We start from the raw sequence: 24,128 nt of genomic DNA on the forward strand, positions 1-24,128 counted from the left end.
TGACTCAAGAGACTACCTTAGTGATCACTCACACACACACACACCCCATCCCACCACCCCTCAAGTGACATCAATCACTGGCTCACAAATAGCACCTCTGTAATGACCAGGAAACCAACTTGGTTAAGAGAGTTCACACTAAAAATCTGATATATGTGAGGATGGCGAAAAAGACTGTCACCAAAGCTGCCTTACTACTGATTGAGCTGGGTTAAGCAGTGAAAATACCATATGACACAGTTCATTAATACAACATCTGAGGTCTACCTAGACACCATATATATTAAATCTAATAATAAAACAAATGTTTACTTTTCAAGCGTCAGCAATCAAAAGACTGCTGACACATTATAACATATTGTGACAACAGCAAATAACAATAGCAAATATTTCTTAAAAGAAATTTCAAATGCAGTACTGCAGGTTAAAATGTTAGGGTTGCTTATATAGTTGCATGTTTAAAAAAAAAAAAAACTCAATATAATTTAATTACCAGTGCAACCTTCAGAAACAGTTGTCTACTCTCTTAAACCTTGATGATTTTAACCATTTTAGTATCTATATCTCAGCAGTGATGGCAGGGTGATAGGAAAGGTATGACCTAATAAAGTATCTGTACTTAAAATGTGACAATTTCTGGAACACATACTAAATGCAGTAACTATTCAAGACAGACCTAAATAAAGTTGAAAAAATATATAAATATCATAAATATTATGGCTCATTACATTCTAACTCACTTAATTTGCCTAGCTCTTTATTCACTATCCAATAAAAATTATGTGAACTGACACAATTAAATGAATTCCTGAAAGGTACATGTCAATACTGACTAATCAAAACCTTTTTTCTAAGCCAATTCTGATAAAACCTAGGAAAGATGATCAATTTTCACTTACGAATGAGTGCAGCTGTTATTTAATAGGATTGTATATACTAATCCTGATACCAACAGTCTTTATTTACAGTTAATTTCAGCATCAGGGAAATTTAGAACCACTCTAAAACAAAAATCCCAAACAGTGCCAATTCCTGAACATCCTCAACTCAAAACTTCACAACGTTGGAACACATTGTATTCTATTCACTTAAACTATTCCCACTGTATTTCGGAAAGTCTAATTTCTTCAAAGTAATATACCTAAGAGCAAATTAAAATCCAACACATCATATGTTCCACTTAATTTGATTCTATCAAGTATGTGGGAAGTAAATAAAAAAGAAAACATTTGAAAAAAGAAAACTTGTGTAAAAACAATCCCGAATTACTTTAAGAAAAAAAATAATAAGCCTAACTAGCAATTATAAATTAATAAAGCTAATGAAAACAGGGAGTAAAAAATAAATGACAAAACCAACCCCTCCTCGCTGACCATCTACATGTATGGAACGGATGTGATCTGCCAGATCTGGACTAGAGTTGAAGCAAGCCTGGCACTGGTCCCAACAACAATTATAGGCAATATTTTTGCTTGAAGAAGTAGTGCTTCCTTGTCCATTCATCATTGCTGGAGTTGAACGCCCACTGGAAATTGTGCTGTCTACATCCATTATAGTACTGCTTATGCTACAAAAGAAGAAAAAAGGCTGTGTTATTCCTAGAAATTCACTAACATGAATATGATTTTATAAATATTTAATTAAGAATAGCACTTGACATTCTGCTCCATATAAAGCATACTACCCATATTTTCCATTAGAAAACAAAACAGCTTTGAAATTATTTAGTTGGCAATAAAGTGCAAATCAAGGCAAAAAAAAAATACTAGTACCTCAAAACCAGATGAGATAATTTAAGCAACTTCTGGCAGACATGAACTCTAGTACTATACACTAGAGAAAACAAACCAAACACAGACACACATACAAAAACATACAGCTCATCACATTTTGTCCCTTCCATAGCTCTAAGCATGAAAAATAGTGTCACTAATCTGAGAATCTAACTGCCATCACATCCTACCTCTTTCCATCTCAAACAAGTTGGGAAATTTCACTGTATTTTCCCTTCTAAATTAAGTAAAAGGAAAAAAAAAAAAAGCAGAAGAGAGAAAACTAGGTTCAATGAAAAATTTCTGATTTTACCAAAGCCCAAATTAAAACATCTTTTCTGGACCCTCAACTTTTTTTTTTTAAACTAATCTTTATCCATCAAAAGACTGAAAATGCCAATAAATCCTTTACTTTTTATTTACTAAACAAAGTATTACTTATTAACCATTTACCCCCCCAAAAATAGGAGTAATAGTAATTGAGTATTTTGAATACTCAAAATTTCACATCTTAATAAAATGTAACTCGCTTTGCCTTCGTTAAAAAAGCAATTCATTTTATTTTTTTCAGTATCTTCCCAAGAGAACCTACACGGAACTAGCTTCAACCACAGAAGGGTCAACACTAAGAATGTTTTCTGTCTAAATCCATCAAAAGCTAGCAATTTATATACCAGTAAATTATAAAAATTATATTAAGGGGTATGCTATCCCACCCCAAGTTTTTATTACAGAAAATGTCCAAGATACAGAAAAGTGTATACAAATCTGAACTCAATAATTAACATTGTGTTCTACTGGCTATATATAATTGGATTTTCTCATACAACTGCAAGTTGCAAACATAATATTTCAACATTCCAGCACTGCCTTCTAAAAAATAAGCACATTCCCTTATACCACAACCTTATTTGCTCACACCTAACAATTAAAACTAAATTTCAACCCTCAAGTAAGCTTAAATAATTTGTCTAACTTCAAATGTACCCATTTCAAAAAGCTAGCAAAAATGCTCTTGTAGGATGCTTCAGATAAGAAAAACACCTGGTTTTCCTGTGAAGAATATTCGCTTATTTATCTAGTTATCTACCAGTCAATATATAGATTCTAAATTCAACTCTAAAATTTGATTTTTAAAATTGTGTAATCTCTATAAAACTTTCAAATACAAATCGGCTCTTGAATATCTGCATATTTCTTCATAAGTTGTTTTTGCAAGAATAAACTGTAGGTATGGTAGCTTTTTCTATACTGAAACAAATTTTTATTTAAGCCCTAGAATTTCAAGTTTCAAGAGGCCCTTAACTGTGAAATGGTTACTATTTTCCTTATTAGTTGCTTCACATACAAAAACATTTTAACTGTAAAATTCATACTTTCATAAGTCATACTAACTCCAAAAGCAAAGAACGTATTAACAGTTTTAAGTAAACCCCAATTATACTCAATATCAACAATCTCAGGAAAAGAGATAAATCTCAATGACCTATTGTGGCACAATCTCCAAGGTACAGTTAAGTTTTTAAAAAGTGTGGAGTAGCAAAGTTCCAATTTGCATACCTAAATGAAGGAGGGAAATAGATTTAAAGGCAAAGGCTCTTTTGAAGGATACATAAACCACTGTCAGTGTTGGGGGTGAGAAAGTGGAATAGGAGAGAAACTTTCACTGCACATATCTTTTAAAAATTTTTAACCATAAAACTTCTGCTTTTATTTAAAAGTCCAAAATTAGTTGAAAATGAAACCAATTTTCTTCAAACTGGAAAAAGTAAAGCAAGGTCAAGAGACTCACGTACTTGTGATAAATCCAACTAGCAATACATTCTATCTACATGTTGCTCAACATGCTTCTGCTTATTAACTTTACCACTGAAGGGGAACCGTACAAGTCCAAATATCTGTGAACTCTAAGGTACTGTTTAATCAGTCTACATGCATATCATTCACTTAAAAACAGTACTCTGTGTAGATATAGATCCTCATAAAAGGGCATGGTGCAGGTGTTAAGAGCATGAACTCTGTCTACCACTGGCAACGAAACGGCAAATGAAATGGCAGAGGAGGTGAAGGGCAGGTCCCATGCCCTGGAAGACTTGAAAGACACTTCACACATGCGCTGCCATCCCCACAGAGCCTCCCATAGCCAGGCAAGGCAAACTGGAGTCCTGCTTCTGAGTCCTCAGACTCCCCAACTTCTAAAAAGTGTTCACTCTTACGCCTGCAGGCTCTCTCTTGACCCCAGATCTATCCATTCTGAAGAGTGATGTGATGAAGGCAACTGTCTTGAAGTAGGGGAGCACAGAAGACAAGTTACATGTGATTTCTTATTTTGACAGAACCCTGAGCTACATACAGAAAGCAGAGTCCTTCTATAGTAGTAAGATAACAAGATGATCAGAACTAGGTGACATTCTATATGATCTTATAATAGTTCTAGGATCATGTATATATTAAAATTTTTCAATCGGTAGTTCTTTCCATTGAACACTTACTGATTCTGTAAAATGTGAACAAAAGCAGCCTGGCATTTTGAAGAAAATCTCAGCCAGAAAAAGCACACACACTATTCAGATATTTTAAATAATCTAAAGCAGTGCTTCTCAAATTAATTTGTCTATCAATCACCTGGGATCTTATTCAGCAGGTTTGGGGTAAGACCTAAGATATTGTACTTTTAACAGGTATCTACTTGTTGATGCTGCTGCTACAGATAGCAAATGCCAAAAATCTCTTTCACCATTATTGTCCACCTGACTAACCAAATTATCTAAGAAGTGCTTTCATATTATAGAATGATAAACTAAAGCATTCACATACAGCCATACAAATATACCATGGCAACAGAAAATTTCAAAAAAAAAAAAAAGTTAGAAATGTTCTAATGTATATTTAGAAAAGGACATAAGATATATTCGATATAAAAACATTTCCTTTTCCTCTTTTCCATGGACCTTAAAAAACTATCTGGCACACCAGAGCTTTCTACTCTATCATCCAGAGTAACTAACTACAAAGATTTTATGAAAATGGTTTCCTTTGGGAAACCAACTAAGAGCCAATTCACTTATTCATCAAGAACAGCCCTAGCAAAACATGTGCACGGTGGACTTTACCATGACTGACAGGGAGACCAACACTGAAAAGATCTGCTTGCTAAGCGACAACATACAGAAGCAGAGGAAGCGATACATGGATCCTATGTTGTCACGATATAAAAGGACAAGACCATGGTCTCAATGTAACAAAATAAGAAAAGTTTGTAGATATAGTTTCAGATTCCATATTATAAATCATCTTTTAAAACTATCACTTGTCAAGTTTTGGCATATCATCAAATAGTTACAAAATTATCTAAAATAGCTATTAAAATATTCCTTCCCTTCCCACTCAGCATCTGTATAAAGCCAGATGTTCTCCACATATTTTAACCAAATCAGTTTATTGCAACAAACTGAAGGCAGAAGCACATGAGAAACCATTAAGCCAGACATTAAAGACATTAAATATAAAACAATGTCACTTCTACTTTAACTGGAAAAGTTATTTTGCATTGAAAAAAGTTTGTTACAAATAACTGGTTTATTTTTAATGGTTTAAAGTTCTTGGTTTTAATTTCTAATCTTGTAATATGATAAATATAACCACATAAAAGCTCTTTGGGTTCAATAACGTTTTTTTAACAGCTTCTTAAAAATGATTAATACGATATTTACAATAACATACAGTTATCACTGCCAGACTTAATATAAGGTTGTTAAATGTTCGATCCAATTTCCTTCGCAGATAAGTTTTTCTTTCCCATCTCTGTCAGTTTTAAAAACATGATACAGAAGAGGAGGCCAAATGCAATCACAGCTCCTGAGAGTGAGTGAGGTCTTGGGAGCAGGTCTGAATTTGGGACAAACATTAGCCGAACTTGCGTAAATTCAACAAATCAAGGCAGGATCTTCAATATGCTCTCAGCGGTTGGGGTCGTACTGAAGCAGGTACTCTTTTAAGCCATGATCTTATGGCCAACAGGTCCACTTGCAGCTGCTGAGTTTCCACAGATATGCCATATTCAGCTGGGTCAGGGATAGGGTGCAAGGCGATCAGACACAACTGCTCATCCTTGAAGAACGAAATCTTGGGAGCTCCTTAACAGCTTTATTGACACATAATTCAATTGATATATGTGATAAATATTCTAGACTGTATCTAAAACAATGTTTAAATGTCTCTGAAACAGAATGGAAAAGAATATGCTTCTACCTGGAATAATTTTATTTTATTGAGGTTAATTGCTGTATTTCAAATTCATTCTGAGGTTAAGTAGATAGAGACAGCCGTATCTTTTCAGTTCTGTGAGGAAATTCGTTTGTGTTGTGGATTTTCCTTGGCAACTTTGTGTCCTTTTCTTCCCCCTGCTCTGAAATGATTTCTAGGCTACTGTAATGTCTAACTTTTCAAAGGAGAGTTGAGAACAAGTACCTGAAGAGTATAATTTACTCTTTTCACTCCAAATAAATTAAAATATAAGAATTTCCAATTTCCTACAAATATGACATTGATTAGCAAAGTTGCAGCTCTCTACTCGTGTTTTCCAACTCTAATTTAGGCCTCCACATGTCCATTCTTACAAAATTAGGTCTGCAAATCACACATCGTAAGGTCTTACCCAATTAAAGAGCTTCCAAGAAGCCTCTCAGTTACTTGCTACATGCTCTACTATCCTAGGGGAGAGGCCCAGTAGCTGGTTTCAAATTAAAAGGCTAACATGAAACAATTTAAGTTTTACTGCTGAAGTTTGAGGGGCTGGTCACTTTTACATCTGTGATATTAAGTAAAGACAATTAAGATAATTAAGTAATGCTGTCATTCAAACTAAATTTCCATTCTAGTAATGCATGTTTACAGCTTTCGATCAGTAGAACTAGTGTATATGGAGTCTGAAAGACAAGATGCCCACTATCTGCAAGTCAAATTTTCAAGACTAAGCAGTAAAAACAAAGTTTGCTAAAACTGACATAAATTTTTATCATATCGACAAATCCTACTTCAAATTTAAATTCATCTAAAAAGCTTTACTGTTCTGATTGACTTTATAATGTTAAAATTTTAAACTTATAAAAAAAGTAATGAAATGCCATTTTAATATGTTTTATACATTGGGGTTCCGTATAAAAATTCATTTGGGAAAAAAGTTTCATCTACCACTACTCAAAATCTGTAAATTGTTTTTAGATTGTTTATTCTCTGCCATCGACCTCAAAAATATCAAAGTACTATGAAATGGATAATACTTTTACATTAAAAGGTTAGAAATCACTGAGCTATAGCTTATATACAGTGTAAGTGACAGAAAAGATAAAATATATCATAAACTTAAAGAATGTAGTAGGAAAGCAGGATGATGAAGGCATCTAACCACTTTCTTCAAAATCTGGAAGTAATTGATCAAGGTTCCACAAAAGGACCTCCCTAATATTTAATGCAGTGGTCCCCAACTTCTCTGGCACCAACCAGAGACTAGTGCTATGAAAATCTAATGCCAGGTGATCTGATGTGGAGCTGAGGCAGTGATGCTAGCCCTGGTGCTCTGCAAATACAGAAGCAGCGTTGCTTGCCCACTGCTCACATCCTGCTGTGTGGCCCAATTCCTAACAGGTCACAGACCAGTAGCGGTCTTTGGCCCGGGAGTTGGGGACCCCTGCTCTAATGGATCAAGGCTGTTTTATTTTTGTTCTGTCAATGAAAAACACATAATCTATAGGAAGTCTTCAGTTTGTAGTATTTTCATTATAAAATAGTCTCTACTTCTGTTATAAGAATGGAATATGGTCCTCCATATGTAATGAAGAAAAGAACATTTAAGAAACATTTAACAGAGTCAGAGGAAGCATTATAAACTTAGTTTAGCTTTGAAACTGGTAACAAGCTTTGAACAGAAGTATACTGTATAGTTTTCAAACTATCAAATTGTAGGTAAACATTATAACCACAGGGATTCGCTAATCTAATCATATAGCAAGATAAGCTATTTGGCTAACAGGCGATGTTCCTTTCATCCATTAAAAACTTTCCACTCACTACTACAAAGATTACTCTGTCTCAAAATTAAATAATCAAAATTATTAAAGGTTAAAATTCAAGACAGTGCAAAGCATTTAAGAGGATCCTGTATTTTGGGAAAGTCTGAAGTTGTATACCGGATATTATACTTTCAGAGTAAAACCTATTTACCTGAGTTATACGATTCCTCACCCCCATTTGTTGGAATGGAGGATTATTTTGTATCCTGCTCCTTATTCTAGACATTGACAAAGGCATTAAAAAGCTAAAACTGAATCAGTTAAAAGAAACAAGAAACAAGATAATTCAAGACAACTGTGAACTGTCTATCTCTTACATTTTATAATTTTCTCTTAATTTTCCTTAAGGAATACTATGTAACTTAAAACATCAAAATTTATATCACAAAAGGCACTCTATTCAAATCTGACTTCCCATACTTTATCGTGACACCACTGAGTATCTGCTATATGTCCTAGGTTGTTCTATATGTGCTTATGTCAGACTATATTTTCCAAAGATAGTCACACCAATGTACACCTCCCACACCATCCTCTTTTTACAATGTGGCATCAGGAAGTGGGATTCTATATTACTTTCCCTTGAATATGAGGAGGCCTAAGACTACTGCAGAAATGATACTGCCAGACATCTAAGGCCAAGTGATCAAGGCAATACAGCTTCTGCCTGGCACTCCCTCTTGCAACACACAGCTTGGAACCCTGACTACCATGTAAAGAAATCTGACTCTTCTGAAGCCATCATGCTGAAGAGATCCTGTGAAGTACACAGAGCTAAGGAGAGATGCCGAAGAGCCCTAGCTGCTTGAATCTTCTCAGCCCGGGCACCACATATGTGACAGATACATGAGTGAGTTTTTTGGTAACTGCAGTCTCTAGTCTTTACTTGCTCCAAGCTGACACCAAGTGGAACAGGAATGATCTAACCTTGCCAAGCCCTGCTCATATCATAGATTTGTAAGCAAAATAATTGCTTTAAACCATAAATACTGAGATGTCATGCAACCATAGTAACTGGAACAATGCCTGACATGTATTAACTCATGTAATGCATACAACAATCATGAGGTAAATACTGTTAGTATCCTCTTCTTACAGATGAGACCAAGGTACAAAACTTATGTGACTTGCCCCAAATCACACAAGTACAAAACACTAATGCCAAACAATTTAATTGCCACATTTGTAAAGGAGAAATTTGAGTAAGTTACTGATTTTAGAAATAATGAAATGTAGCCTGTATTATAAATCGAAATAATTGTCATTCAGTTTCGTCTGGTATGCACACAAGTTGTTTCTTCGCTTTGGTTCATCTACAGCACACACAAAAAAGATATTTAGAATGTACATATAACTTGACTCATCTGGTCAGACAGTTTTACAAACAAACTATTAAATTTTATTCCTAGAAGTCAATTAGCTTCATAAAAAAATTAATTCAAGGTTAGTCATAGAAAGCAACACTACCCTCTGGTAGAACATATCCCAAATTTAGAAATGAAACATATCTGAGCCTAACAATGACAACATATAATCCAACTCCAAATATTCACTCCAGGAACAAAGGCGCACCTTAGTTTTTATTAATCAAGAACAAAAGTTAGTTATAAAATTGGTCTTAAACAGGACTAAGGAATCATAGGAATTATAGGATTTCTGTAAGGACAGCTGGTTTTGCCTTCCAATCTGCTGTGGTGCTGTAGGCTTTTAGATCTTTAAGCTGAGAAACAACTACAGAAAAAAAATAAAGTAAAGACAAGTGCTTATTCTAAGTGTTATGTGCTCAAGTCAAATTTCCCCATGGTCCTTCCTACTCAAGGCGGGAGGGGAAGAATTCTGCTTCCTTATGCTCTGGTTGATCTTAACTATGAATTACCTATAAACCTCTCATGTACAGTAAACTCCTAAACTTAGCTAGTGTCTTGCACATAGTAAATGTTCACATAGTTTTTAGTAACAATTTAAGGATTTTTAAGGCAAGTAAATTTATGGCTTTGTCACACTGAGATAATCATAAAAATAAATTGGAGGCGGTAATAATAATTAGCCAAAAACCAAGATATTATTATTACTATTATTACTATAATTACAAGCTATTATCACTATAATTTAAAAAGCTAAAATGGATTTTTCTAATCAAGAAAAAGACCACTCTCTATCCCCACAATTACTTCTCTGAATAAAGACAAAAGATTTTTCCCCAAGACCCAGCAGCATTCACTAAATTGGCCAAAAGGGACTTTATGTAACAATGATGAAATAACCAATGGAAAACGAGTAGGTTGCATTCTTCTATCACCAATTCTGCACTGTGCACACAATTTTAAATGTTTCTCACCTCTAGTCTACCGCCCTTTAAGATTACTCCACCCACATTTTTCCTCCAGTTTGAGATCAGCGAGCAATTATCTTCAAAAAGACCGTGACACTTGAAACATCCTATTTCAATACAATTACACTATAAGGAGTTATCTTTTACTTTCTTTAAAAAATTTTCCAGAAAAATGCCTATCTATATATACAAGCAAAGATGGTATGTAAAAAAAAAAAAAAAAAAAAAAAATTATGAAGAACAGCCATTTTATACAGAAGCAATTACATATTTATTTGGTGTTTTTTTGAGTTAGTGTTAAATCATAAAAATGATTTTAACAGATGATTTCAGTATACACATTTCTGACAAGAATGATTACAGTAGTGCTCAACACCTCAAAAGACACGATCAAATGACTGCCAACATGAATTTAAAACACTAAAAAGTCTACTGCTGATTCATCCACTCTTAGTACTTGAATATTTATAAAATGTAATGGCAAAAATTGTTTAATTTTGAAATGAACTAGTAAATGCTTTTACTGAGAAATACTAACACCTTTCTAAAATTTGTTTTCTCTAATTGGTAACACTTCATCTTTCTAGAACCTCAAAATATAAAAATGAAAATCAGAGAGCAACTCAGGGACTTTGAAGTGTTAAAGAAATAAAACGCCAATACTCTATTCCCCTAAAAACTGAATAACTACAACACTTAAAAGTTAACTTCTATATTTCATAGTCTTAACAGGGATGTAGGCTACATAATCTTACTATGTATATACAATTATTACAAATGAAAATAAGGTTCAGATATGTAAATGTATTCTTTGCAAGAGACAGGCTGAAAATTTAAGTAGCCACTTACTTCTACGCTTTTAATTAAACTTCCCTGGACAATGTTGTTACAATAGTCATATAGGCAGCAGAGTAGCTAAGACCTTGTCTAGAGGCAGGACTGCCTGCATTCTCAAGGAGCTGTGTGACAGGAAAGTTATAATCTCTGTGCACTTCCTCGCCTCACTGGTTGGCTGTGACAATGCAATGAACTGAACTTCTTAAAATCCTTTCAATAAGCTCAAGAGTCTCAGATTCTTAAGCAAACTAGACAGCTTTCTCCTAAAATAGTATGCAAATTTATTTTTGTTGGGGAACAAAATATAAATTGAGGAAGTCTGCTTCTTTAGAGTATTCAAATAATCACAACTTTTGCGAATACTGCTTCTACATACGCTGTTACAAAAAACTGGGGGGGGGGGGACATAGGCACAGAATCATTCTCCTTGTTTCGTGCTGTCACACTAATGACACTGAGGAAAAAATATGTATCATGTACATCCATATTCAGTTGCATTCAACCAATTACTGAGTTACTGAATATATATAGGCAGCATAATAGGTGGGTGTAGGTAGGTAAGTGCTGGAATTACAAAAATAAATAGGACCTGATTTTAATCTTAAAAGTATAGCCTAGAGATGACAAACGGAAATAGATACTTCAATACAACATCGCAAATATAAAGTAGAATTCTGGTGATTTTTGAACCCAGAAGAACCTATCTAAAATATCTTTGAGATCTTACATACCACAAAGTCACCTGCAATAATCTGTTTGTCTAAAAGATACTTCCGAATTACACTGTTTATTCAAAAACCCTCACTTTTAAGAAAAAGGTCTTTAAGTTCAGAGAAATGACATCATTTGCTAAATTTCCTGCAGGCAGTATCTAGTGGAGCCAGTACAAAATTGATTACTTAGTCCCACTAGAGTATCCTTTCCACATCTCTATCCATGAGAAATGGAAGGATAAATGACTGAATTAAATACAGCTCTAGACCCTTTTATCTATTCCATCTCACTTAATCATAACACTAAGATACTTTTCCTATTTTATAGGTAAGCAAACATCTTCTGAGAAGTTAAATTAAAATACCCAAGTCTTTCTGACAAGGTTTATTGCTCTTTCATTATAGATAGTAATAGTAATAAATGTAAACTGTTCCAATTAAATCCTCAAGAAAAAAAACCTATTTTACTCAGAAATAATAACAGTATTTGTCTTAAAGACAACTCAGAAAATCAGCTTCTTTCCTTTAATTCAGTTTCAAGTATGATTTCTCTCCCATCTTCTACCCTAAATTAAGTCTCATTTCACAACTGTACTATTATATATTCCTTTTAACCTCCTAATTGGTCTCTCAGCTCCCGAACCTTCCTTCTTTACCTTTGCCACATATATTTTTCCTCTAAAACACGAGTTTCATCATTCATCCAAAATATATTTAAGAATACCTAAATTAAGTGTCAAGCATTGTGCCAGGTGCTGCAGAAAGAGCAATGATAAACAGAAATGGTTCCTATTCTCACCAAGCACACATTCTAGCAGGATAAATAATTATTAAAACTGTGATAAGGGCAATGAATAACTTGGAGTTATTCACTGTGGCTAGTAATGTGTCTAACAAAGAATCAGGGATAGTTAGCCTTAGAAAATGTTCAAGGTTAAGACTTGAATGTGAGCAGGAGTTAAAAAGACAAAAGATGGGAGAGGCAAATAAAAAATCTGACTCACAAACTTATCATGAGAAAGATGTGAATGTTTTAACATGAAAGGTCCCACTTTGGCCATTAATTCTTATTTCCTAGTTCCAATGTGGATACTCTGATATAGGGAGGAACTATCCTGAATATGCTACAATCTCACAGGCCTTATTTGAGTACACGCCTAGAGAAAAAGCTGGCCTTAAACTCATCAATAACAAATACAATGATCGAACCAAGGGCACCAATTACTGGCTCTCAGTTTATAGTCTCCTTTATTGATATAAATTTTGTTTTTGGTATTTTGATTTAATTCTAACAACTGAGTATTCATCACTCCAAAGTACTGTGTTAAATACTGCAAAATTCTAAATGAGCTAAACTTTACCTCCTCTCAAAAATATACCATTCCACAACAAAAAGGATGAACCGAGTGTTCAAATAACAAGTGTTCTTCAGAACAGTTCACAGGAGTAGTTAACAGAAATTCACCACAGTAAAATCTGTTTTGCAGTTGAAGAACTAAAGCTCAAAGATATTACTTAAAATCAAAATACAGGTATAATAGCAAAACTAAGGCTTGAATTGTACCCTTTAACTCCAGATTATAGGCTCTTCATACTGTAATACCTTACACATCCCTCCACCTATAGAACAGAGTCATAAAAAGGGGAGGAAAAATTAGAGAATAAATAGAAACATGGATATTAAAAAGAAAAATAACTTAAGGCCAAGTTTTAAAAGGCTAGTAAAGAACTCATTGTGGTATTTTGATGGGTGCTGGAAAATTGTCTCAGTAAACAAAAATCTGAAGCAACTATTGTGTATCAGAAGTATGAATGAAAAGAAAAAAGGAAAAATTTATCTGCTAAATGAAGGTATATGAAGAAGCAACTGTGAATGGGTATTATATAGGTCATAAGAAGGCATTGTGGCCCTCTTCCTTGCTTCTCTCATATCACTTGCTCTGGGGGAAACTAAGTTCTAGGTCATGAGGACACACCAAAAGCCCCATGGAGATATTGACTTGGTGAGTTAACTGAGACCTCCTGCCAAGAGCTACATAAGTGAGCCATCTTAGAAAAGGATTCTTAGCCCCAGACAAGCCTTTGGATGACTGCAGTTCTAGCCAACATTCTCACTGCAACCTTACTGAGACCCTGAGCCACAACCATCCAGGTAAGCCTCTCCATTCTTGACTCTGAGAAACCATATGTGATAACAATTGTTTGTTCTCTCAAGTTGCAAATTTTAGGAAAATGTGGTACACAACAATAAATAATAAAACAGGCAAGGTGTGAAGTCTCTAACTTCGTTTACATTAGTAATCAATGAAGTTTTGTACTAGGAACTACGGCAAAACCTACACCTTGGAATTAGGTCTCATAGCAATATGCAACATGAAGTGGGAAGCATTTTGTCATATCTCCCACAGTATCCAGTAAAGAAACTTGCACACAGTAAATACCTGCGTTTGGTAGCAAACTAGGTGACACAGGATTCTGACTCAACAAAATAGCCTTAAAGTCTCTTAAAAGTAAAATGACCCCTTAGAATCTCTCCATATAAATTCATTCCTGAAATCTGTAGTTTTATTGTTGTCCCCCTTTCCTTAACTGAGCATTACAATATGTTATCAATGAAAACTGAGACCTATTAGAAGCTCTTTTCCCTAAATTTAATCAAAATAAAAAGGGTAGCTAAAAAGAATTCTGGAAAGATTATGGACATCTGTCTGCTTCGGAGTTGAAAGGGGTTAATAGCAAAAAGAGTTTCATCATGAAATTTGAGCAAAATATGACTTTACATAAAAATATCTTATTGCCTCAAACCTACAGTTCCTTAATAAAGTTTGACAATAACCTCAACATGTAGCCACCCTTCTAGTGTTAGTATGATTTAAAAGTTTAGCCTCTATAACTAGAAAAAGATCTCCCCAATCATATCACTGGGAAATTGGGCAATATAAGTCTGTTTTCCCACTATCAAGCAATATTAATACCTCAAAGTTTATAACCCAAAAGGTTAGAAGTCAAAATTCTGACCCACAAAATGATAAAGCCCTGTGATCTTTGATGAACATTTCAAATAAGTTTCATTCTATATGCCCTTCCCTATCCACATCATCCTTACACATACACTTTTCACAGGACACATGGATTTATGCAGAAAGGTTGATCGAAGTGTCTGAAAGAGGTCTTGGCTTTTTCAAAATAAGCCATGACACAGTCTAGTTGGGGGTGAAAAAACAACATAATGTAAAAAAGACAAATAACCACAAATCAGAGGTTACTATCAATTCATTTATATAGATAAGCTAAAAGTACTTTCATTTAAGTATAATCTGATTCAGTAACTAGAATAATTCGTAAACCAAAAAAATTTTGAGGCATTTTAAATTCTAAAATTGTATTTAACTTTGCCTCTGAAAATAACTTAAAAGGTGATAAAACTTTTTTAAAAAAACACTTAAGCTTAGATTCAAAGTAAAACTAGTTTTTAGGGGTCTTGCACATCTAAATAGTACCCCCAAAGAAAATTCTATTATCCCTATATTACCTATCACCTTTAAGGTTTTCTAAATGTATCAAAATAAATACACTAATACACTTATGCTGGTTTTGAATAACTCTCTCCTGGAGAAAATGTTTTTTGTACCCAGTGTCATTTAATCATTTTATAAATTAGTTACTTTTCACCACACAACAAACACTTCCAATACATTCCTGGAAAGGTAAGTTCTATATCTTTATATTTAACTCTTTCTTTAAAAGAAAAAAGATTTAAGAAAGTTCAACAAATTCTAAAGTATGTTAACCTCAAAGATGCAATCTAATTTCAGTGATAGAAAACTGCACAAGCATTCTAATACACAGAATAATTGTAAAGATAAAAAATCGTTGCAATAGGAATGCCTCAAGTTTTTTAAAAGCACTTTAAAACCACAATATCCTTTCATGAGTTACAAAAATAAAGACTTCCTACCATGAAATCAATATGTAAAATCTACATAGATTGGTATAATCTGCAGAACATTTTTAAGAATTATGAATCCTTTCCGAATTTAAAATAAAAAAAACCCTCAAAGGCAAAAAAGGGACATTTCAGAATTAAGATTATCAAGGCCACAACCAGTTTCACTAGTAATGTAAGGCTTTTTCATACAAGTAATAAATCTATTGCTTCTATTACCCTGAATGGTAAAATGACTACAGTATTCTGTAGTCTCTAATGTTTAAGCATTAAGAAAAGCAAGTATGTTTCAGTATCAAGTATTAACCTTATTTGGACTTGAGACACCAATATCTTACTACTTACTCTGAAATATGATGTGGAAATTAGATAATCAACTGAATATCTAATAAGTATGAAATACAGTCAAAACTCTACTTCCTGAAATATTACTCCACCAATAATTCGTTGTCTCCTAAAAGGATGCAGAGGACAGATATTAACTTAAAACAAACAAACCTGACACTGCCTGTTATTTAAGAATTACTCTAATTCTTGTGAAGTGGAAACAGCAGGGGACTAGAGAACCTTTGTTCTGATCTAGCTCCACCACTACCATTCTAGACTTACTGCTTTTAGTAACTCAACTAACTTGCTCCTTTTCTTCATCTGTTAAATGGAAATCAAAGAAATACCTATCTTGCACCACAGTTGTGAGAATGAAAATGACAACTTCTGCGGTGCTAGGCGTGCGTGTGTGTGTGTGTGTGTGTGTACACTATTAAAGAGAAGAACTATGGTAGATGCCGATGTCTGTCAACTTTCAAATATCTACAGGTACCAGTGAAGGAGAATATAATAAAATAATTAACACCTGATTTGTTGTGCAGCTGACATCAATTTTTAATTTTCTTGAAGACATTCTCCTTCCTGCCATGCCTAGGTAGTTCAGTACAATTTTTCTAAGGTTTGTACAGTCTATTTGACCCCATCCAAGATGTTTTCTTAACCTGATATTAAAGTAAGTGTCGAACAGATTCTAATGCTGTATTTTCAATGTAGGGCCCTGTATTCTTCATTACATTCGCTATGAACCAAAGTGTTCGATTTTACAGGTTAACAATCAGAATTCCTACAACTTTAAATACTTAAAACTTAAAAGTCAATAGCGATTGTTAAAAAGTCTACTGGCTCATCAAAACATTAGCAGATGGTCAAAATAAATGCTAATATACTTTAGAAGCAATATAACATGCATGAGATAGTTGTTTTTAAAAAGTACATTAAAAAACCAATGAATTAAAACACGGAGTTTTCCAGAGATCAAAAATGATAGTATTAGCTGAAACACAGCACTGCAATCAATTTTAATGTCCCGAAAAAATGAAGTGCATTTTTTAAGTCTCCACGTTATTTCTAACGAGCTTTAGAAAAGTGCTAATTCCTTTAGAGATTTCTCCAATACATGACTTTAAATATTACCATCTAAAATCATGACTCTCACGCTAAAGCATCACCATATCAAAATATTAACCGCATACTAATACGTTGTACAATCAAGACTATTTTTTTCCGATTCCAACTCTCTTCGATTCCTCAGTTATTTTAAAAGACATCAACTCATTTTCCTTTTCTACAATGAATTTATTCGTTTTAAACTTTCTCCAATGTTTGATCACAAAGCAAACAAGTTATTAAAATCACTTTAGAGACTACATTAATGACTGTATACGTGAAGAATTTCGGAAGCACTGATTAACTATAAAACAATATTATTTTTTAAGTAATAAGGAGTGATAGTTGGGGTTACCCCCCGTCCCCCAACAAGGAAGTTCTGTTAAATCCAGGCGAAACCAGCCATGTTGGAAAACACTTGTCAATTATAGCTCTGACAAGTGTTCGCGAACACCGCTGACGCTAACCTTGTGCACCGAGGTGTGTACATCAAGGGCCGCTTTTGCTCCACCAGAGGATCTAGGCCTACTTTGGGGACTGTTTCCGAGTTAGAGCGGTCCTTAGGTCTGTAAGGAGTGAAGAGCCGAGGGAGAAGAAGGCGGGGAAAGGAGTTAGGGGGGAAATGGTTTGAGAGTTTGAAGCCGCTATCCGCGGCGAGAGGGGCGCGGCGGCGGGGAAAGATTCCCGAGTTGAGAGCCTGGGGGAGGGGCCGGGGATCTCGGCAAAAAGTCCCCCCGGGCCCAGGGTGCCAGAGGAGAAAGGGAAAGGGAAACGCTTCCGTGCACTGACCTGTCCTCCGAGTCCATGCGGCTCAGGGGTTCCCCATCCGACGACATCTCCAAGCTGCCTCGCCGGCCCCCGGAGGTCGCGCTGCTTCCGCCTCCCCCTGTCCCGTAGCCCTCGTCGCCGCCGCTGGAGACGACGCTGCTACTACTGCTGCCGCCCCCGCCGCCACCCTGGCTGCCCCGCGGTCCCTTGGGCTCGTCCAGGCCCTCCTTGCCGTCCCCATCCCCGCTGCTGCTGCTGGCGGCGCTGGGGCTGAGCGAGCGCGTCTCGTCGCTGCTGCTCCCGCCGCTGCTGCCCACCAAGCTCTCGGCGCTGCTCTCCTCCTCGCCGCCGCCGCTACTGCTGCTTTCGTCCTCCTCCTCTTCGTCCTCGTCCTCGTCCTCGTCCTCCCCGGCCTGGCTGGCGCTCTCGGGGCTCGGCTCCGACATCGTCTCCGCCTCGCCGCCCCCCGCTCCGCCGCCGCCTCCCGCGCCCCCACCGCCGCCGTTCAGCAGCAGCGCCGCCACCGCCTCGGCCTCCGCCTCTTCCTCCTCCTCCTCTCCCTCCTCCTCCTCGTCCTCCTCGGGGGGTTCGGCCCGGCCCCGCGCCGCCGGACCCGGGCTGCCGGGGGGCAGCGGGCTCAGGCGGGAGAGCTCCTCCAGGTCGGCCATGTCGCTGATTGCGGCGGCCATGGCGGCGCCTGCTCCTCCTCCTCCTCCTCCTCCTCCTCCTCCTCCTCCCCGCCGCCGCCGCCGCCTCCCTCTCTCGACTCTCGCTCCCTCGCCCCCTCCCCAACGCCCGAAACTCCGCCGGCGCCGCTGCAGAGCAAGAGGAGGGCCCGCGAGCTGCGTCAGCCTGCACACGCGCTACGGAGCCCGCGCGGGGACAGGCGCGCCACTGCGCGCACTCACGCGGAGGCGGCTGCGCGCCTGCGCGGCGGCGCAAGGTGACGCCTCCCCCGGCCGCGGGTTCCGCGCCCGCACCCCCACCCGGCCCAGCCCGGCCCCCGCCCCGCCGAGTGCTCAGAGTTTCCTTCGGGTGTTCCCACGCCTTCCCCCCCGGCTCGCAGCGGGCGGGACACGCAGAACGAAAACCCGAGGGCTAGCTGGGGATTTTAACAGCCCTCCGAGTTCTCACGATAAAGTCATTCATTCCGGGGTGTTTGGGGAGTGTCCCTTGTGTACGGGCACTGAGCCAGGAATCAAACAAGTCCTTGGTCTGAGAGCTTACAGTCTACGAGAAGCGGCGATTAAAACGAATAAAAATAAATTATACAATGCAAGGTACTAAATCCATATGGGCAACGTAGAGCCACAGGTTTTACTCTAATCTGCGTTTAAATACCTCGAGGAATGGTTAAATCCTTAATGTTCAAGATCCTCAAGCTTTGGGGGTCATGAGCCCTCCAAAACAATTTCGTACGCCCTTATACGGCTTAAAGTAACATCTACGTTTTTTTCCCAGCTTGTTATAAATATTTTACAACTCTCATTTTTTAAAATGTAGCCAATGCACTCCAAAGACCATAGGGATTTATCCACTAATACTTCCTAAATAAAAATATCTCTTATACTTAGGCAATTTTCATACTTTTGTCTTCTGGAACTCGTCTTAACGTTCCACTCCCCCGCCCCGCAGAGTTTTTTCTTAACATATTTTATATTTGAGCTGTTTTATTGATCATCTTGTAGTTCTTTGTAATAAAAATGTGTATATAAATTGAAATTTAGGGGAAGTTCTAAATTTCCTGTGATTATATAACTGTCTTGTTATTTCAACTGATAAAACAAATATATTGCGAATATTTATAAATATTAACCATAAATGTAAAATTCTTTTGAAAACGCATCTTTGCAGAGATGCAATTGGATGATTTTTTTTTTCAACCAGTCATCAGTGGATTAACAACTAGAATGAGACTGAGTTTCACAGCGATTCCAAGCTTTCAATTCCATGGGTGTAAGCATTAAGAAAAGTTATTCACATTGAGAATGAATGGAGTTTTGATATAGTACTCATGCTTCATTCTTTGAACTCCTTCCAAATGATATGCCAAAAAATCACGTAAAGATCTAATAAAGAAAAAATACTTTTAACGATTTATCAGCTGACAAGTTTGACTAGGTTCTTTCAGCTTCGTTGAAATAAGTAACTGAAACCCACCTGACTTGTGAAAAGATGGTTACCCATTCTCTTCCCCAGGCTAATTGTTTCTTGTGGTGTCCTGGAGGTTTTGCATCCCCCATCCCCTACTCTTCCCCAGCCTCAGGGAAGGGGAGGTGCGGGGGAGGGGATGGGGGAGGTTGCCCCACAGTAAGATTTAGGATGGGGAAGAATTGCCTTTCTTTTGTAAAGTAAGGGACAGGAAAGGAGTGTGGTTTACACTCTGATACCCAGGGCACATTTTCAGGCACATCGGTTTTAGGGATGGCTACCTAAGAGATGTGAGGATCAGAGAATTGACTGCTTTAAACCAAATTCTCCATGTTCATACACATCTTGGAAAGTTCAAACACTATGAGCACTTCAGTAATATATCTGCTGCTTTAGGCCTTTGGACAGATATTATAAGTTCTATATGTTGCCTCGAGAGAAAGCAAAAATAAAAATAAAAGTATGAAGCCTTATGGTTTACAGATACCTTCACACACACATACAATGCAAACTACTAACCTGGAACATTTAAACCTGAAAGCCACTCTTTGAGATGGGCAAGGAATGTATTATCATCTGTATTCTAAATTAAGAACTATTAAGAGAGCTTAACTGAAAAGTGTATACTATTAAGTATATGTGCCAGGCACTGTATTAAGACCTGGAGATTAGTGTCAATGTTTGGCCAAATTAATCAAGGAAAATTTCGTGAAGAATGTAGGATTTGAACAGATGTGTATAATAAGATACATAACTACATCTTAGTTTAACTAATTCGAGCAGGATCATAAAGAGTGTATAGAATAAAATTCTGTGTGAGGAAATCCTAGGAATGAGAAGCAATAACATGGAAAAGCATAAAAATTTTATTCGTGTTAGTATTAACCATGAGAAAGCAAAGCTAGAAAATAAAAACAGTTAAAGATTAGATTGCAGAAAATTTTGAATAAAAAGTTTGACTTTCAAAGACAACAGGTATATACCGATAGTCTTTAAAAGGTGTGATATGATTAAGTTACTTTTTAAGAGTATCTAATGTATTAGAGATATGATGAAAAGAGTAAAAAATGAATGGAGATTAGACATGTGGTAATGGCAGGTATCGAAGTCACGAATGTTCTAGCTGCAGTATTTGTACCTAAAGAGTAAAATGAGCTATCATGGAACTGGCTTTTTGAGAAAATTATGTTTCCCATCAATAAGTGATGGGAGAGTGTTTTTGGTTTTTTTTAATTGGAAATTTTCTGATAATTTGAAAGAATTGGATAATAAACACCTGTATACATGCCTAGATTCATCAAATGCTAACATTTTACCAGCGTCCCTCTGTCTACTCTCTCTCTACAGTCTCTTTCCCTCTCCCTCTCCATCTCCCCTTACCCTTTTCTCTATTCCATCTCCCATTCTCCCTCTTTATTCAGTTGCAGATGCCATTACTCCTCATGCATCTTCGCATCTTCGCATCTTCACCTTTGTAGAACAAGGGCGCTCTCCTACATTATGTCACTCACTGAAGTATAACTAGAGGCAGGACCTCCAGGTGATGGAGTTCCTTCAGGTGCCATCAGGTAAGAGGCTGATGAACTACACAAGAAATGTAGTCTACAAACCAGCCACTAATTGTTACAGGTCTACAGCTAGACACATGTTGAAATTCACTTCTGGAAACTTTTATCACAACTTGACAGAGTAATTTTATGCCTGTTGAATGTAATAATAAAAATTTGGAGAAAAAATTGGGGGCTTATATTTTTTATTTCATCAGTTTATTTTATTATTCTGATAATTCACTTTTAATATATTTTGCAAAAATTATCAATCCACTAAAAGTTGGGGGGGGGGGACTGGTCCTTCACAGATTGAGAATCACCATTCTATAGTCCCCTCTTTCCTACTTGGAGAGTGTGTGACTCTATACATAATTAAAAATTACCCAATAACACACCATTGCATAAGAGCTATTTAATTAGGAATAGCATTCGAATACATTGGCTACAGCACTAATGGTCAGATTAGCAAGAATAACTTGAATTTCACTGACTCTTCTACCTACCAAGCCTACTAACATAGTAAGGTTCCCAGCTCTCTGGGAACCCCCAGGATGACGGGGTGGGGGGGGAGCGGGGAGTCACACTCTCCTCTCTTCTTTCGGTAGCCCCCTTCTCCTGCTCTGTTCTCTTAGGCACTCCTGGCTCTTACCAGGATCTGTGATACTAACAAAACAGCCAAAGCCACAGTGTAGCCTAAAAAAACAGAGGTCACTGTGTTGACCTCTTTAGGGGAACCCCAGAGCACACTGCTTATGTCAATGTCATATACAGTTTTCAGTGAAACAGCTCTTTATGTTTTTATGCAGAGCTCTGTTTCTCGTAGGGACCCAGACATGCTTTCATGGGCCTAGGTTGGCGACAGATTTGAGTAACAGCTACCCCAAGCTATATTTATTACTCCCCATCCAGTGACTAAGTCTTTCTTATAGGGCTTCCCTGTCTAATTCTCTCTACCACTAAAATGAGTTCTGTTCTAGGAAGCAGTCTCAGCTCCCATGTCAGCAGGTTTTTTTCAGTCCTGACTCACTAGTTTGCCAGACATGTTCAGACAGGCTTGAACCCTAGCAACAGACCCAGCTTAGAATCAAGTGGAGATGCCTGCCATACCACATGTGACATACTTCTGAAAATCCTCTAAAAGATACAGCTATAGCATGTTTTGCGCTTTTGTTTCAATTCAGGTTCCTCATTCTGTGTCTGTATACTGCCAAGTGGAGCAGGATCAACGGCAGCATAATGACCTCATTCTCAGATTGACTTGGAGCCTAAAGAAAGTATGCATGAAAAGACAGTGTCTTATAAGATGATGGAATGACAGGATCTTAAAGATGGAAAAAACTGGAAACCTGAGGAAAGTTTCCCCAATCTGCATATTATAATGCAACCAAAACACAACCAAATAATGATTATATTATTAATTTAAAATATTTGTCAGTACAGCCATCTTGAGACATAACTACTTTGGCTGGCAACTTTCCACAATAGGGAGATCATATGTGTGTCTGGTATTTTGAGTAGTTTCTCATTTTAAAGTATCAATGAAAAGATAGGCAAAATGTGAAGGATGATTAACACACACCATTTTAATCCTTAATCCTTTTATGTACTTTATATCTGGCTTGTTAACCAAATACTTTTTTTCAATGTTTAAAACTCTCTCAATTATTAAAATTGAAGTTCATGGATTAGTTATTGTAGCATATGTTACAATACTAGTTAGTACTTTATCCATCAAATCTCTAAGAAAGCAGGGAAGAATCTAAACAATATTTAATGAGTGAAATATTTTTAAAAGTATATCAGCAATTTGGATAAATTACTGGTTTTAAGTCACAAAAAGAAAAAAGGCAACCTAACCTTTTCCTTTATTAAATTATATATGGAATCTATTTTAACTACTAATCTTACTCATACTCTTTTTTCCCTCCTCTTTCTCCTTTATTTTATTACTTGCTTTTATATCTACCTTGTAGTACTTTACACATCGTGGTAAATTACCTCAAATTTTTTTTTCAAGTGAGTTCCGTTGAGTTATTTTGTTTTTGCCTTTGCAGAACCTGCTAATCCTCCTCCCCTTTACTCCTACCACATGTATCTCCTGAGCACATGACCTTCTGGCATGGCCTTACAGCTACATTTGGTCATGTAAGTAAGTTTGGTCATGTAAGTATGTTTGGTCATGTAAGCTATGAGCAGAAGGGATCATATCCTCTTAAGGGAGCTCCTTTCCTTTCCTTCTCACATTCTTCCTGTGCCCTGTCCATGGGCTGCAACGCAGACATAATGGTGGGGGTGAGCCAGTCGGCAGAAAGAGTCATATAACCTACTCGTGTAAAGTTAAGGAAATTCTTATTCTCTGTCCTCAAGCATGCCTGCCTACAAGCATCATGCGTAAGAGGTTCACTCTGAGGTGGCTGCAGCAATACCCAGAATGCAGAATCAGCTCAACTTCTGTTCAGATCTGTTAGTAGATGCCACCAAAAATTGAATAGAAGGCACTGGGGAGATTGGGATGACACAGAATCAAATACAACTTAGACTGAGATGGTAGGAG

General features: G+C 36.9%; 1 protein-coding gene across 3 annotated transcripts in view; it reads right to left on the bottom strand.

Moving 5' to 3' along the window:
* The window catches only part of AEBP2 (AE binding protein 2), a 59,712-nt gene extending 40,925 nt beyond the window's left edge, over positions 1–18,787 (bottom strand). For 2 of the 3 annotated variants that reach the window (XM_036236915.1, XM_016140456.2), the window contains exons 1-3: positions 17,895–18,597; positions 17,573–17,671; positions 1,360–1,567 (exon numbers count right to left, since the gene is read on the bottom strand). In XM_036236915.1, coding sequence (XP_036092808.1) covers positions 1,360–1,567; positions 17,573–17,671; positions 17,895–18,562 — 975 coding nt within the window. In that variant the 5' untranslated portion in view covers positions 18,563–18,597. Of the gene's footprint in view, positions 1–1,359; positions 1,568–17,572; positions 17,672–17,894 lie in introns of all 3 variants that reach the window. The other variant, XM_016140454.2, reaches the window with a different exon arrangement.
* Between the last annotated feature and the right edge of the window lie 5,341 nt (positions 18,788–24,128).

This window comes from Rousettus aegyptiacus, unplaced genomic scaffold, assembly GCF_014176215.1.
Source record: "Rousettus aegyptiacus isolate mRouAeg1 unplaced genomic scaffold, mRouAeg1.p scaffold_m13_p_2, whole genome shotgun sequence".
Lineage (NCBI taxonomy): Eukaryota > Metazoa > Chordata > Mammalia > Chiroptera > Pteropodidae > Rousettus > Rousettus aegyptiacus.